This window comes from Nanorana parkeri, unplaced genomic scaffold (assembly GCF_000935625.1).
Source record: "Nanorana parkeri isolate BGI_ZX_2015 unplaced genomic scaffold, ASM93562v1 scaffold445, whole genome shotgun sequence".
Lineage (NCBI taxonomy): Eukaryota > Metazoa > Chordata > Amphibia > Anura > Dicroglossidae > Nanorana > Nanorana parkeri.
The window spans coordinates 295,732-310,011 of record NW_017306713.1 but is presented as its reverse complement, the minus strand read 5'-3'; the positions used below and the strand labels follow the sequence as shown (position 1 = coordinate 310,011).

Here is a 14,280-nt window from a genome sequence, read left to right as displayed (position 1 = left end):
CTATTTTTATCTTTTCTTTGGGCTAACAAAAGGGCTCGAATTAGATGTAGAGTGTTGACTAGGTATAAGAGCTCTGGAGGAATCAGCTTCCCGGATCTGACTACTAAAAAGCGGCACATCTGAAGAGAGTGGAGGATTTGTGTTGTAATGAGGCAGCTAAACTGTGGATAGCTCTGGAACAGGTTACTGTGGATGTTCTTTTGTGGGGTGCCCCGTGGCTTTTTTGAGGCCACTGCAAAGTTGGTCCGATCCTATTACTAGAGCCACCATGAGAGTGGCGCATACCAGTATTTCCTCTCCTGTCTTTTGTCTCTCCTGATGCCCCATGTTCTGGTTTTAAAGGTGTTGTTTTAGCTTCAGGATACAGACTTCCCTCGACTGGGTGGTGGACTTTCCCTTCCCCCTTTTTGTCTCTCTACTTTTCTTTTCTGCTTCTTTGTCTAGTATTTTTTTTCTATAGTTTTCTCTTCTGGGCTTATTATGGCCATGTGCCTTGTTTCTTAGAATTAGAATTAAATAAATAATATATGTCCTTTAGCTGCAGAATAGTGCAAATTAGAGGAAAATAAAAGAATGATTTTGACAATCTTTAAAGAAGGGCCCATAGCTGGCAGTTTTCATTTACTGCAGAGGATTACCTTTAGACAAGGTACATATTAATGAGCCTAAGCCAAGTATTGTATTCCATATAGGAAGAGTGTTCCAGCTGTAAAGGCTTTTCATGTGTGTCCATGAAGGTGTCATGAAAAGGCTTTTGAAATCCTGCAACCACTGTTCTGGAGCAGCAATCAGCAGTCTCTTGAGGGAAGTAATATTACAGAGCATTGTGTTCCCTTATGACAAGACGTCACCCTAAATCATGAAATAATGAAAGCAGCTGCATGGATCGCGGATCGGGAAATGAGAGTATTATTTTTCGAAATGGGCTCTCAAATCTGTCTGTGCTGAAACAACAACTGAATGTTGAGATTTTCTATATACTTTCTATACTTGGTGCTGAGTGAGTGGAAGACGTGTAATTATAGATGGCCTCTTCATAGAAATGAATGTGATTGATCCACACATGTGCAGAAGAAATGTGTGACCGCCTTGCAGAGCTTGCAGTGGTGATTGCGCGGCTCTCTGTAAGCGGGACAGCATGGATAATGCAGGCGTAATGACAGGTAAGTACAGATTTTAGGGAGGTGTCGGGGGGAGGAGCGGGAAAACACAAAGGATAACAATACAAAATAGTTATCCTTAAGGACTTGACTTAAGGCAAAACGCTAAATACAAAGCTAGAATATATATTTAAACTGACACCCCTTTCCCCTACCGCACAGCATAACCTATATAATCCAAAAGCCCTTGAAATTTTGTCCAGTCCTTTTACTCGAATGGAGTCCCAGACTTATTAAAAGGTTTATTTTGTGCTTAGCACATGAGCATTACAATATGTACAATTTTTTCCAAATGAAAATCACATTCAGGTTAGAATTTCGATTGCTCAGATAAGAATTGAGTAACATTTTCCAGCCTGCTCCTTTGATTTTCCTCTTCAACAGGGTTGAAAATAAATATCAAATAGATCCCATTAGGTAACTTTTCTGAACTTTTTAGCAAGGTTGCTCACCAGTGCCCTAAGGTGTATTTGACTCTTGGTACCCAAAATGCAAGTCATATGAGTTTAGTAGTCATCCTCCAGTTATGCTGCCTCCCTCCTGCATTATCCAAGGGCAGAAAGGCTGAATGTGCCCACCACAATATGTGACAGCACAAAAAAGAGGATGGGGCTGTGGCAGATTCACTGACCATGTTTATTAGACGGAATATGCATACAGTATGAAGCCAGGTTATGAAATCTCCAGGGGAGCAGAGGTTATGGCTTTCCAGTGGGGCGTAACAACCACCATAGCGACCCAGGCGGCTGCCATGGGCACAGTGGGGCCTGGCCAGATGACAGTAATCTGTGCAGCAGTGCGTTCCTCTCTACAGAGTCAATGAGAGCCAGCAGTGGCAGTGGAGGAGGCGGGGTCCGTGGTCGGTAGCAGGGGAGGAGGCGGGGCCCGGTGACGAAGACGGAGGCGGGCCCGGCGACGGAGGAGGAGGCGGGGCCCATCTGCCACCGTGGACGAAGAGGAGGCGGACAGGTAAGGAGTGCGACCAGTCCACCTGAGGGTGAACCTGCAGAGCCCACCATAGAGAGTCTATGCAGGGTCACCCTCAGGTTGGATCTCCTGTGGGCTCTGCAAAGGTTATAACTAGAAATCACGGGGCCCCATACAAAATTCTGCTATGTGGCCCTGTGATTTCTAGTTACGCCCCTGTGGTTTCCCCAAGTTTTCTTATCAGTTTTCTTTCTTCATATACTCTCCTGACTGGGGACCAGGCCGGGGAGCAATGAAAGTCAATAAGAGTGATTAGCGATCACTAAGGGAGATATTAAAGTCAAAAGGTTTTTAAGATATTTCAAATGACGATTAAATCACTAAGGGGTCTATTCACGAAGCAGCCGAAGGATCTAGCTTCGGCCGATCCTTCGGCTAGCTTTGGCCCTAGGACCCCTTTGGTTCAGTAGAACCCATACAGCTCCCGAACTTAGCCGAGCGGCTCAGTCGAACCGAACGCATATGCCTCGGCTCGGCTGAGCCGCGCTGAAAGCCGAACTGGCCGAGCGACCGGCCGACAGCCTGCTTCTGACAGCTGGGCGGAGCCAGCCTGGTGCTCTGGGAGTCTCCCGCTCCCGGCCGCCAAGGAGAGAAACACTGCTTTCTCTTTTTTTTTCTTTATTCTGACACGGAGCTGTGTCAGAATAGAAAAAAATAAAATAATTTTTGCCCATAGGAATGCATTGATAGATTTCTATTGGCTATTTCAATTTGAAATAGCCAATAGTAAACTAGCATTGCACCCGTCCTCTGCTGATGGACCTGATGGAGAACTGCAGCAGAGGGCGGGTGAAATGCAAGTTTACTATTGGCTATTGCAAATATAGCTGGGCAATGTATATTTGTTTAACTGAATTAATGAACTAATAAATAAAAAAAGCTTTGAGCGTTCAATGCCGCTTTAAACTATAAGCATACTCAGAAAATACTCTGATATCAAAATACGAACCTAAATATCAAAATACTTCTATAAGCAATAATAGTAATAATTCTAAAACACACTAAAATCAAAATGCTTCAGACAATGGTGGCAGGCTTGCTCTAACTTAGTTGTGAATTACCCTGATAGAGTGGCATCCTTAAATGAGGACAGGAGTAATACCTTATTATACAGGAAATTGCTGAACAAATAATCTATTTGAGTAATTACTACTCTGTGTCCTCCCTGAAACAAAATGAGCAATTAAATAAATTGATAGCAGCTACCTTGCAGACACAACTGATATAATTGCGCAGGTAATGTTCACAATGCAGGAGTCTCAAAGCAATATATTACAGGCTATTTTTGTAAGATGAATGATCAAATTGAGAGGGTAAAAAGTGTCAAGTCGCTTATACATTTATATCTAGCAAATATTCAAACAAGATGGACTAATCACTATAAGTAATACTCTACATTTCTCTTCCCCCCAATAATTCTGTTTTGTCAGCAAGTAAAGAACACCATATGTACAGAGGAACTATAGCCTTTTAAAATTTTTTTCCAAAGAGAAGTGACCCATTAATAATCTTAACTAGTGTTACTAACAAAACACACATGCTTAGCTTCTTGCTTAGTAGTGCTGTAAAGTAACTGTGTCTTGTCAACCTTCTCATCACACTGTCTATCAGATATCACAAGTCTGGCTAAAAAAACAATAGGTTCCCTGCAGTCTATCATGACATGGAACACTCACCATTTTGAAGGTTGGCAGAGATAATATGATCTTTAAAACAGAACTCTGGGTAAAAATGTTCTTAACCTTTGCAGTGGGGCTACACCCAAACTGAAAGGGTTACGTGCTCATTTTTGTCTAGGTGCAAAAATAGTTATATCCACCTGTTCCTCTGAGCCAACTTGTTCTTAGACCGGTCCCTTCCGTTTTGCTGCCTCTCTGCTGCAGCAGTCTAAGGTCCCTGAGTCATCATATTCTATGCACAGTGTATAGGATGTGAAGACGGTGAGGGACGTATCATCGCTGCGGTGGAGGAAGAGACAGGCAGAAGAGAGCTCTGACACAGCCAGCTGTCTCAGAGGATTGGGTAAGTAAAGCTTTTTTATTTTTGAACCTATACAAAAAATAGCACTAAACCACTGCAGTGTGGAGTAAATAGAATGTTTACCCAGACTTGTTCATTAACCCCTTGCTGTCCGCCCATTGTAAAAATATGGCCCGATGCTTTGCGGCGGGTGGACGTACATGTACGTGATTCAATCACTGCTGTCAATCACTAGAAGAGGACCTGATGGAGAACTTCAGGTCCCCTCTGCTGATCGACAGCAGCAGTGGGCGGGTGCAATAGCTAGTTTGCTATTGTCTATTGCAAAGTGAAATAGCCAATAGGAATGTAGCTATGCATTCCTATACTGTTTTTTTTTTTCTGACTGACGGCGGCTCCGACGTCAGAAGAAAAAAAAACAAAAAACAGAGCAGGGAAAGGTTTACTCTGCTCGAACGAGCAGAGTAAACCTCTCCGGGAGCAAGTGTTTCTCTCCCGGGTGGCCGGGAGCCGCTATCTAAAAGCGTGAGACTCCCTGTGCGTCCGGGAGAGTAATAACAGATCAGCATCCCTGGTTACCTGGTAACCAGGGGATGCTGATCTGTCTCTACAAGTGGCCGGAGGCAGCCGTGTGATGACGGCTGGCTCCGCCCAGCTGTCAGTAGCAAGCTATCGGCCGGCCAAGGCATATGCCTTCGGCTCGACTGAGCCGCTCGGCCAACTTCGGGAGCTGTACGGGCTATAGTGAATAGCCCATACAGCAGCCCTTCGGTTCTACTGAACCGAAGGGGTCCTGGGGCCGAAGCTAGCCGAAGGATCAGCCGAAGCTACGGCTAGATCCTTCGGCAGCTTTGTGAAAGGACCCCTTAATGACAGGTTTCATTTAAAACTTGGTAATAACTGTTAATTGTAATGGATTTTCACTAGGTGAGATCTAGCCAGCCCTGTTGTATTATAAATCTAATGTACAATGTTTTCTTTCAAATGAATAAAGTAAATAATGACAGCATGGAATTTGGACCATAGGGATATCCCAGATGCTTGTGGTCCAGTTACTATAATCAGTCTCTGCTGAGCTTTGTTTAGTTGTGGATTACAAGCTGAAGATGTAGCACTAATTACACTTTATTTACATATAACTTTTACTGAAAAGGAGACCTAGTTTGGAACCAATTAAGTCCAAAGATTCTTCTGGATTATTTTTTACTTTGTTTTAATGTATTTGTATATTGAATGGGGGATTTCCTTTTGGGTTTTTTAAACTCAGTAAAGAGCCCATTTACCAGTTTACTAGGGACAGTGGTTGCAAATTATATGGCGCCAAGGGCACCGCTAGGCCCTGGCACCTGGAGTCTCCAGTATAGTACCCCAGGTCCATTCGATTTGAGTGGTGTCTGTTTGTGTTTATGCAAGTATAACTTGTGTGCTGTTCAACCTCTGGTGTTGGGTAGAAAGAACTTCCTGTCTGATTCTAAGGGCCAAACAGCAGGGAGAGAGACTGTATCTGTATTTAGGGATGATAAATACTCAATGCTCTAGTAGAGAACATGGAGAAAGCAAAGAGAGGGAAACCATAACAGAATGTGAGAACAGAAAAGGACACGAGTTGCCCCTATGCAACTTTTTACTCTAGGTGTACCCAAATGTGCTCTAGGTCTTTTTGGACCTAGCAACACCCCTGCCCGATGCACACGACACCCCTGTGTCTCACAATGCTGGCACCTCCTCCTGGTGTACCAGAAGTATATAAAAGCTTAGAACCTGACATATTGGCTGGCATCAGAAATTTGAGGGAGCAAAAGTTCCCTAGCATTCTGGTTATGGAGCTACCCAACTCTTATGTCAGATGTACTGGTCTGTAATTTGCGGCAGAAAGCTGGCATATAATTTTTTATTTGTAGAAAAATTAAAAGAAAAAAACTAAAACTATAATACATGACATTGTAGGTGACAACAAGCTAAAATCTGTTTTTAAACAGTAAAAATGTATCAGGAAAATGTTGATTTTGCGGTGATAACACTGTAAATTACAAGATTATTAGCTTTAGAAAATGTTTTTATTTTCGTTTTTGATTTCAAAATTTCATTTCGGTGCACCTCTAGTCATAATGTATTAAAGCAAAAATCTGCTCTGTGATTGATTGCTTCCAATACTGATACAGAATGCTACAAAATTAATTCTGTTAATAAATTGTGAGCCTATGATGCATAACAACGCCAGCCCTGGGGGTGTGTCAGTTACAGCAAGGGGCATAGGCTGACACTGGAAGTCATTCAACCCAGAACTGGGACAACAGCCACTGGCAGGAGAGAACACAAGCAACAGCACTGGAGCATGCAACAGATTGGGAGAACAAAAAGAATTGACTTACAATAAAAAAATAAAGCTTGATTTGGTCTTTAAAGCAGTAGACATCAGTATACAAAAGAAAACAATGTTTGTATTTACTTGACATTTGAGGTTTTGTTACCATTGTTTGAGTATAGTAACAAGAGACTATGTTTTATTACAAAAAATCTTTGACCGTAATAGTGCTATTGTAAAGAAGCAAGAATGTGTGCTCCTGTCACAAAATGTTACATTATCCCCTGGTATACAGAAACACAGCAGAAAAAAAGGCATTAATTTAAGATTTGCACAAAATAATTGCATAAGCGGTCACTAGATGGCAGTAATTTCCTACCTCAATTTATTGCCAATCACAGTTCATTTGCATATAAGCCCCTTGTAGTGCATTAAACAGAGAGGACAGCATGTCCATATTTTGGCAGCAGGCTAAATTTAGCATACAAATTAATGAAAAGTCAGAGTCAATAGCAGCAGAAAAATTACTAGTCTTCAACAACACAGTTGAGTACTGTCCATGATACTTCATTTCCACATTTGCAGGACAAGCTTTTGGGGAACTAACCTCCAAGCAGTACTGATACATAAAGCTTGACCTGAAAATCTAACTGTTAGTGCATTAAAAAAAATTATAACGGAGAGTACTCATCTCTACTGTTGCAAGTGCACTAATATGGCTACAATCACCTTAAGCAAGTTGTCATCAACATTCTGGCAATATATTTAGTTCATATGAGGTGTAAAATATACAAGTATATGATTATGCATAACCGTTGCTGGAAAGTGTGGAAGAGTGGAAAAGTATGCTTATATCTGACTGCGTTTTTTAATGAATATGTATTCACCGTGCAGTCTTTTCATACAATTTGCACTTTGAAATTATTGTCTTTTCTAAGTACAGGCCAAAGACAGTTATCCACGGGCCGAGAACACACAAACATTTTCAGCATAATTGCGTGATGATGTCACCATATATAAAGCTGCAACCTTTGTATCTTGGGACTCATGTGTACTAGAGATTGAATTCAATTAATTAGTTTGAGAAGCGTCTTTTACTTTTTTAGTTTATGTTTCACTTTGCATCCGTTACAATATTGGAAAGGCCAATTATGCTGCTTATATATTTATTAACAGAATTTTGTTTCTACCGTAGTGGCAGATCTACTACCTGGTGACATCAAAGAATACCCATTAGGACCAAATGCGTTGGGGCTGCTCTGGCCGCCTTTTCCAGCACAGCCCCAACGCACAGTCAAGGCCATATGCTTTGTTTTAAATTGGCTCAGTGCATGCAGCACTTTTTTTCAACAACCTTATTGCACCGTGCTGTGGCCAATATAACTTAATAAAAGGTCACTTGTGACATTTCTATAAAGGTGTAACAGAAAAAAAAAAAGAGAAAACAGTTCAATGTGATCGACATATTAGCACTGTTACCTCCCAGTGCATCCATGTGTTCACCGCGGCTTGCTGCTGTGAATGGACCTCTGCAGGCAAAACTGTTAGATGGTTTTGTATAGTGTAGCTAAGGGTCAGAACATTTGACTATTTTGTATTGGTTTCTCTGTGTACCCATTGCAGAAATGTATCTCCCTATCCTTATGACAACTCTGTCATTAAAACAGGAAGTGACCCAGACAGCAATAATAATGTGGCACAGGATCAAAACCTTCCCTACTCTGTACCAAAACTTTTGGAGGCAGGTTCACTTAAATGTCTACTAATAGTAGATCTACATCCTGATGATCTATATCCTGATGATCTATATCCTGATGATCCTTACCATGCTACACATAGATCAATTCTATACATTACACTATCGGGGTTATTCACAAAAGGGTGAAGAGTTTGGAGAAGGAAGAAGTGAACAATCTAGGACAACATAGCTGAAACGGAAAGTGAGCTGAATTGGAGAATGTTTCCAAATCAGCTATGTTGTCCTAGATTGTTCACTTCTCCTGCCTTCTCCAAACTCTTCACCCTTTTGTGAATAACCCTGTATTTGTCATACACAAACATCTGCAAAACTAGGACTGCAAAAATGTGCAAGCAAATTGCACATAAACACTATAAATTTGTTCTGACTCAGCTTTTTTTGGCTCCATGTCCCAGTAAAGGAGCAAGAAACCAAACACCTCAACTTCCAGCTAGTGGCTATTGTCCTTCCACAGCTGCTTAAATCCTACACTCTCATAACAATATGTCTTCCTCTGCCCTTTAAAACAGGAAAAAATAGCTAACACTTGATAAAGCAGACACTGATGATAGCAGAGTTCTATTCCTTGCTTTTGTACATGTTCCAATTGCTGCAGATCTGCTGGCGGCGGTATACACATAAACATAAGCAGTGTATGCACAACAAAAAAATAAGATGGTGTGCAGTGACCTATAACACAAGCTAACTGCTAAATAAAAAAAACTGCTGATACCTGATTGGTTGCTGTGGTTTTCAGTAAGCTACGGTGTCTTACACATTATGCTCAGCTTGCGTGTGGAAAATGGCACATTTACATATATTATACATACAGCTGCAAACACGCTATGTCTAAGATGCTGTAAAGATCATACCATTCTAATTTCTCATGCATGCCACACATGGCTCAAATGACTTTGGAATGCATGAGAATGTACTAGTCCTGAATCTTCGTATTATGTGACATTGACATTTGGGGGGGTCTAAGAACAAAGGCACTTTAGCAATTCAGTAGCAGGGCAGGCACACTGACGCTTAACATAACCTAAAAATAAAAGACAACCTTTTTCTTAATACTATTTTCTTGTGTTTAATTCATGGAGTCGTCCTGCAAGGTGAATTATGAAGCAGAACGAGTCGAAGACAAGTCACTAACACTGGTGACCTCTTCTCAACTCATGATTTCTCTGCATGGCGCCATCTCTTGCTGTCACTATAAGCACCGCTTTATCATTTTGGTCACAATGGCTGTGAGCGGTGTGGCTTAGAATACTGATCATTATAAAACAGCACAACATTCATGCATTTAACTGGTTAAATATTTATACTCAGTTGGCGTGTGCTGGAATCTATTCTTTGTGAAAGTGCAGAGATCACACCTGCCTACTGGTTTATGCATGTAAGGGATATCATTGATTTAAAGAAGTCTCACTTGTTTTTTTTAATGATGTGTTCTAGTCTAACTTTGTTTTTATTAATGTGTTCTGCCCCACAGGGGACAAACTGCACGTAGTACTCTGTCCCATCTTTCTGTGTGCTAAGGCTAGCTGTGTTGTTGGTCAGGTCGCTCCTCCTCTCTTCACGGCCATCCAACAACGCAGTAGCAAGGGGATAGGTGCTTCAATAGGCAATCCTTGTCTTTACCTCCAAGGCAATGCCCGGGACAAACACCGTCATGAGGAATTCAGGGGGAGGGTGGGGGTGCAAACTAAAATGTTCCAGGAATGCTTACATCAGAGCAGAGCACATCACAGTTCACAGGTGTTGTTCGTAGGAAGGGGAGGCTGGGGAATTAGGACTAGGTCTCAGGGAAGGTAAGCTCCTCTTGATGATGTCAGTGCGTAACACAAGTGTGCTTCACAAGCCTGCTCGCTACACAAGGGGTGGTGGCAGCTGTGCTCTGCAATGCCCCACAACCCCAAATCAGCCACCTTTAGGGTGAAGAGCAAAAAAATTTATACTAAATAAAGAAAAAAGGGGTTTTCCGCCAAGAAACATTTGCCAATCATACAAATCAACATTTCAAGGTATTTGGTCATGCTTTTGTGGATCACTATTTGTTTTCTAAATGATCATGAGAATTCTTTAAAATAGTAATAAAAAGAACTTAAAGAATTAAATTAAAATTAAATTAAAAGTTACTGAGCCTCTCCAGTCACTTACGAGCTATTAAGTATCTGGAACTTTTCCCCTTTCTGAAAACTTAGGTCATCTTCCGTTCTTGCTTCGTAGTCATAAAGCGCTACAAAAAGCGTTACTCCTAAGGGGACAGAGCAAATCACATATTAAGTGGCAGTAGAACTCGCATGTTAAACAGCCCCAACACAAACCAGCCTGCACAGCCACAAAACAAGCCAATCTGATTGAATCCATATGCTTTGGTTTATGGAGGTCTTTGCCAGTTTTTGAGAAGCCATGTAATAAAAATGATTCCTTTTTTTATAGACAGGGACATTTTAGTGTGGAGAGCTTGGAATGTTTGACCACATTACTTTAGAAAAAATGATGAAGTTATTCAGTGTGTGTTAATTTGTTTAACATTTCAATAAAAACAACTGTATCATATTGAAACCATTTCAATTTTTGGTTATTCTAAATGTCCTGTTCAATGTCATGCTTTGGCAGCATAAACGATTGCAAATATTTTAGAAGGTAATAGACCTCATGTATAAAATGTGGATGAAAAGAAATTGGAGGTGTTGGCCATAGCAAAGAATCAGATGTTTATTTTTGTTTTATTATTCTACTATTATAACTGATTGTTTCTAAAGGAAACACATCTGTTTAGTTGTCATCCACCTTTTATTCTTAAAGTGACACTAAACTCAGGAGATAAATCTTAAAAATGCATTCAAGTACCTTAACTATTAACAAAAATGTATGTTATTTGTGTATCACTCAGCTGTAGATCCTCAAATCATCTCTGAATTCATGCTGACACTGTCCTTCCTTCCGGAGGGTGGCTACTTTTGTTTCCTGTGTGTGTTGTAAAGTAGTCACCGCTCCAAGTTCGCACCCAGGATGGACTACAATCTCACATTTAGTTTACTCATTTGTATTCAGATTGTAGTCCATCATGGGAGCGAGCTTGGAGCGTTGGCTACTTTACAACACAGACAGGGACCATGGGGAACAAAAGTAGCCACACTCCAGAAGGAAGGACAGTGTCAGCATGAATTCAGAGATGATTTGAGGATCTACAGCCAAGTGACACACAAATAAGATAATTTTTTTAATACTTAAGGTACTTGAATCTATTTTTAAGATTTAACTCCTGAGTTTAGTGTCAGTTTAAAACCTGCTTTTTTTTTTACAGCATTTAGATCAACCCATATTCTTCTTTCCATGCCATTGTGTTGTTTTTACAATTACAGGTCAACATTGCACTTGAAGGATAGAAAGCTATTAACCGAAATGGACACTCATCCATTTATGGAAGAGAACATACAGTATTTGTTGCAAATATAGCACTAAAGCCCCAAAATATGGGGGAATACAGGTACTACATTCTCTGTAAGTATACAGCAGGAGCTGTTCTCACTCTTACTGATGGTGGATGCTCCTCCAATAGTTGAAGTGGTGAGGGCAGGACTCAGACAATGCTGTGCTTCAGAATGGGAGCACATAGCACAGGGTGACAATGTTCTCCTGCATAGAGTGTGCATTGTCACCCTATGGCAGGGAGTATACCCACATGTGCTTACAGGCATGATCATCAGATATAACAACAGTAAATGCAATTTCTAGGCATCACCATGTGCAATTGAGGGTAAACAGATTTCAACTTTTCTTGTTACTGGGTTTACATACACTTTAAGTACAGTAGCCAACATCCTGCACTCAGACCAGATGTAAAAATAAAGTTTATTGGTTGCCATGGGTTACTTTAGCCTCCTTTACCGAATATGGCTGATTGCTTCAGTTGACTGAGTTCATTTATTGAAAAATAACACCATTTATAAATCCATCACATTTGAATGGAAGAGCAACAGCCCCACTTTCAAAAATGAGATCAGGGATCCTGGCAAAATGACAGGGATGTGGAAATGAGGACATTCCTCTAGTCATCCCTCCTATTGCATGGAGGGGTTTCAAACAGAATTCCAATTTTATAAGATTCTATGACAAATTATACAGAAGAAAATATTCCATAAAGAGCAATCTGTCACAAGACTAGTCAAAGGACAGCATGCATTGATATATGGAAAACAATCATTTGCAAGTTAGTGTGACAATAACATATGACTGGAATCAAGCTCATCTTGAGCATTTGTACTTTTTTCAGAAACCACAAGAATATTACAAATTGTATGTTATCTAGATTAAAGGAAAATACATTTGTTTACTGAATTGTCTAACATTACAAAAATGCTGTGCCTCCTCCAGTAACGGCTTTGGAACATCTGTGCACATGTGGAGATTTTTACATTTATCTACAGGCATGCATTACAAACCGGCCTTTTTCCTCTTCACTGGTAGCACAGACTGCACGCTATCACACTGTTTGTCCCAATTACAAGCTGGACCTAAAAGGTGTGTGTTCCTAACTTTTCCTATCAACTTTTTGCTGCTGAAGAAACATTAAAACGTATCTAAAGCCAGAAGCAAATTTCTAATAAATTGCAGAATTCCAATCCTTCAGATAAGGAGGCTGCATTAGTTCTCTTATTTATGTCTGTTATTTTTCAACTTCCTTTAAAGAAGAAATATGAGATGAGTAAAATATACTCTTCCCAATAGTTAGAGCTGACGTGTGACACTGCAGCTGTCATACTTCGCATCTATAGATTGAGAACTGAGCGATCACATACCACTGATCGCTCAGTTCACGATCTTCTCCCTGCAGAGAATGATGACTGTCAGTCACAGCTCCCTGCAGGGATTCCCCCCCTCCCCTCTCTGTTCCTCCAGCGCTGACTGGAGAGACAGAAGGGGAGGTGGCCAGCACAGCTGGCTCTAGTTCTCTTTTAACAGACCAAGATGCCCGCAAAAGTGGTAGCTAGAGGGTTGAGACAAACCATTTACACTGACAGGGGTGTTTGCAATGGCCAGATTTAATGCATCTATATAAAACCTTTATATCAAAAGGAAAAAAATAAACCTGTTGCTGTAACTGCTAAAAAAAGTGTTAGCTGGCGTTCTGCTTTAATTTGTCAGTCAAGTCTATCTCAATTTGCTAGTGCGTCTAACACTGCCCTCTCCATAGGGTAACAGTGGTGCAGTCCATGGGTAGCTCCATTGCTCCTCCATAGATTGGAGCCACCCTAAGACAAGAAATGTGTTACTGATCGGACCACTAGGCTAAAAAAAAGGGGAAAAAATTTAAACCAGTGAAACTGTTTATCAGAGGCTACGTCTACAGATCTTGTTTTATGATAGAGCCACCCTGGTTTCAGTTGGCTAGTTTTACTATGGGGTCTATTCACTAAGCTGCCGTAGGCAGCCGAGTGAAAGACCGACCTGAAGTGAAGTGAGCCGAACGCTGTTCGGCTATTCACTTCAGGCTGGTACGGCTGAAATCAGCCGTACATCGGGTGGCATCACGTGGCTTCGGGTCGGCCGAACATGCTCAGGATGTTCGGCCGACCCAAAGTGCAGGAGGAGTTCGACTCAGCCGATCCAACATCTGGATCGGCTAAGCCGAACCTCCGGCAGGCTACTCGCTGCTGTTCTGTCTATTCTTATAGATGCCGAACAGCAGTGAGTGAATGGAAGTGAGCAGTGGCTCGGCTGTTCTGCTCGGTCCCTCAGAGGGACCGAGCAGAACAGAAAAATAGTTTAAAAAGTACAAAAAAATAAATAGGAAACGATTGTGCAGAGCTAGCAATGACAGCTAGCTCCGCCCAACAGTTTTCTATTGGCCAGCGGTTCTGCTGCCGTCCAAAAAAAATAAAAATAAAAAAAAAACTCACCCAGGCGCTCTGGGAGTCTCGCGCTCCCGGCTGCCCAGGAGAGAAACACTGCTTTTTCTTTTTTTTTTTCTTTATTCTGACACGGAGCCGTGTAACAATAGAAAAAAATTAATACATTTGACCATAGGAATGCATTGCTAGATTCCTATTGGCTATTTCAATTTGCAATAGCCAATAGTAAACTAGCATTGTACCCGCCCT

General features: G+C 41.2%; 1 protein-coding gene across 2 annotated transcripts in view; it reads right to left on the bottom strand.

Annotated features, from left to right (window-relative positions):
- Nucleotides 1-14,280, bottom strand: part of FYN (FYN proto-oncogene, Src family tyrosine kinase) — a 115,606-nt gene that overhangs the window by 25,874 nt on the left and 75,452 nt on the right. For both annotated transcript variants that reach the window (XM_018560284.1, XM_018560285.1), the window contains exon 4: nucleotides 10,331-10,427. In XM_018560284.1, coding sequence (XP_018415786.1) covers nucleotides 10,331-10,427 — 97 coding nt within the window. The remainder of the gene's footprint in view (nucleotides 1-10,330; nucleotides 10,428-14,280) is intronic.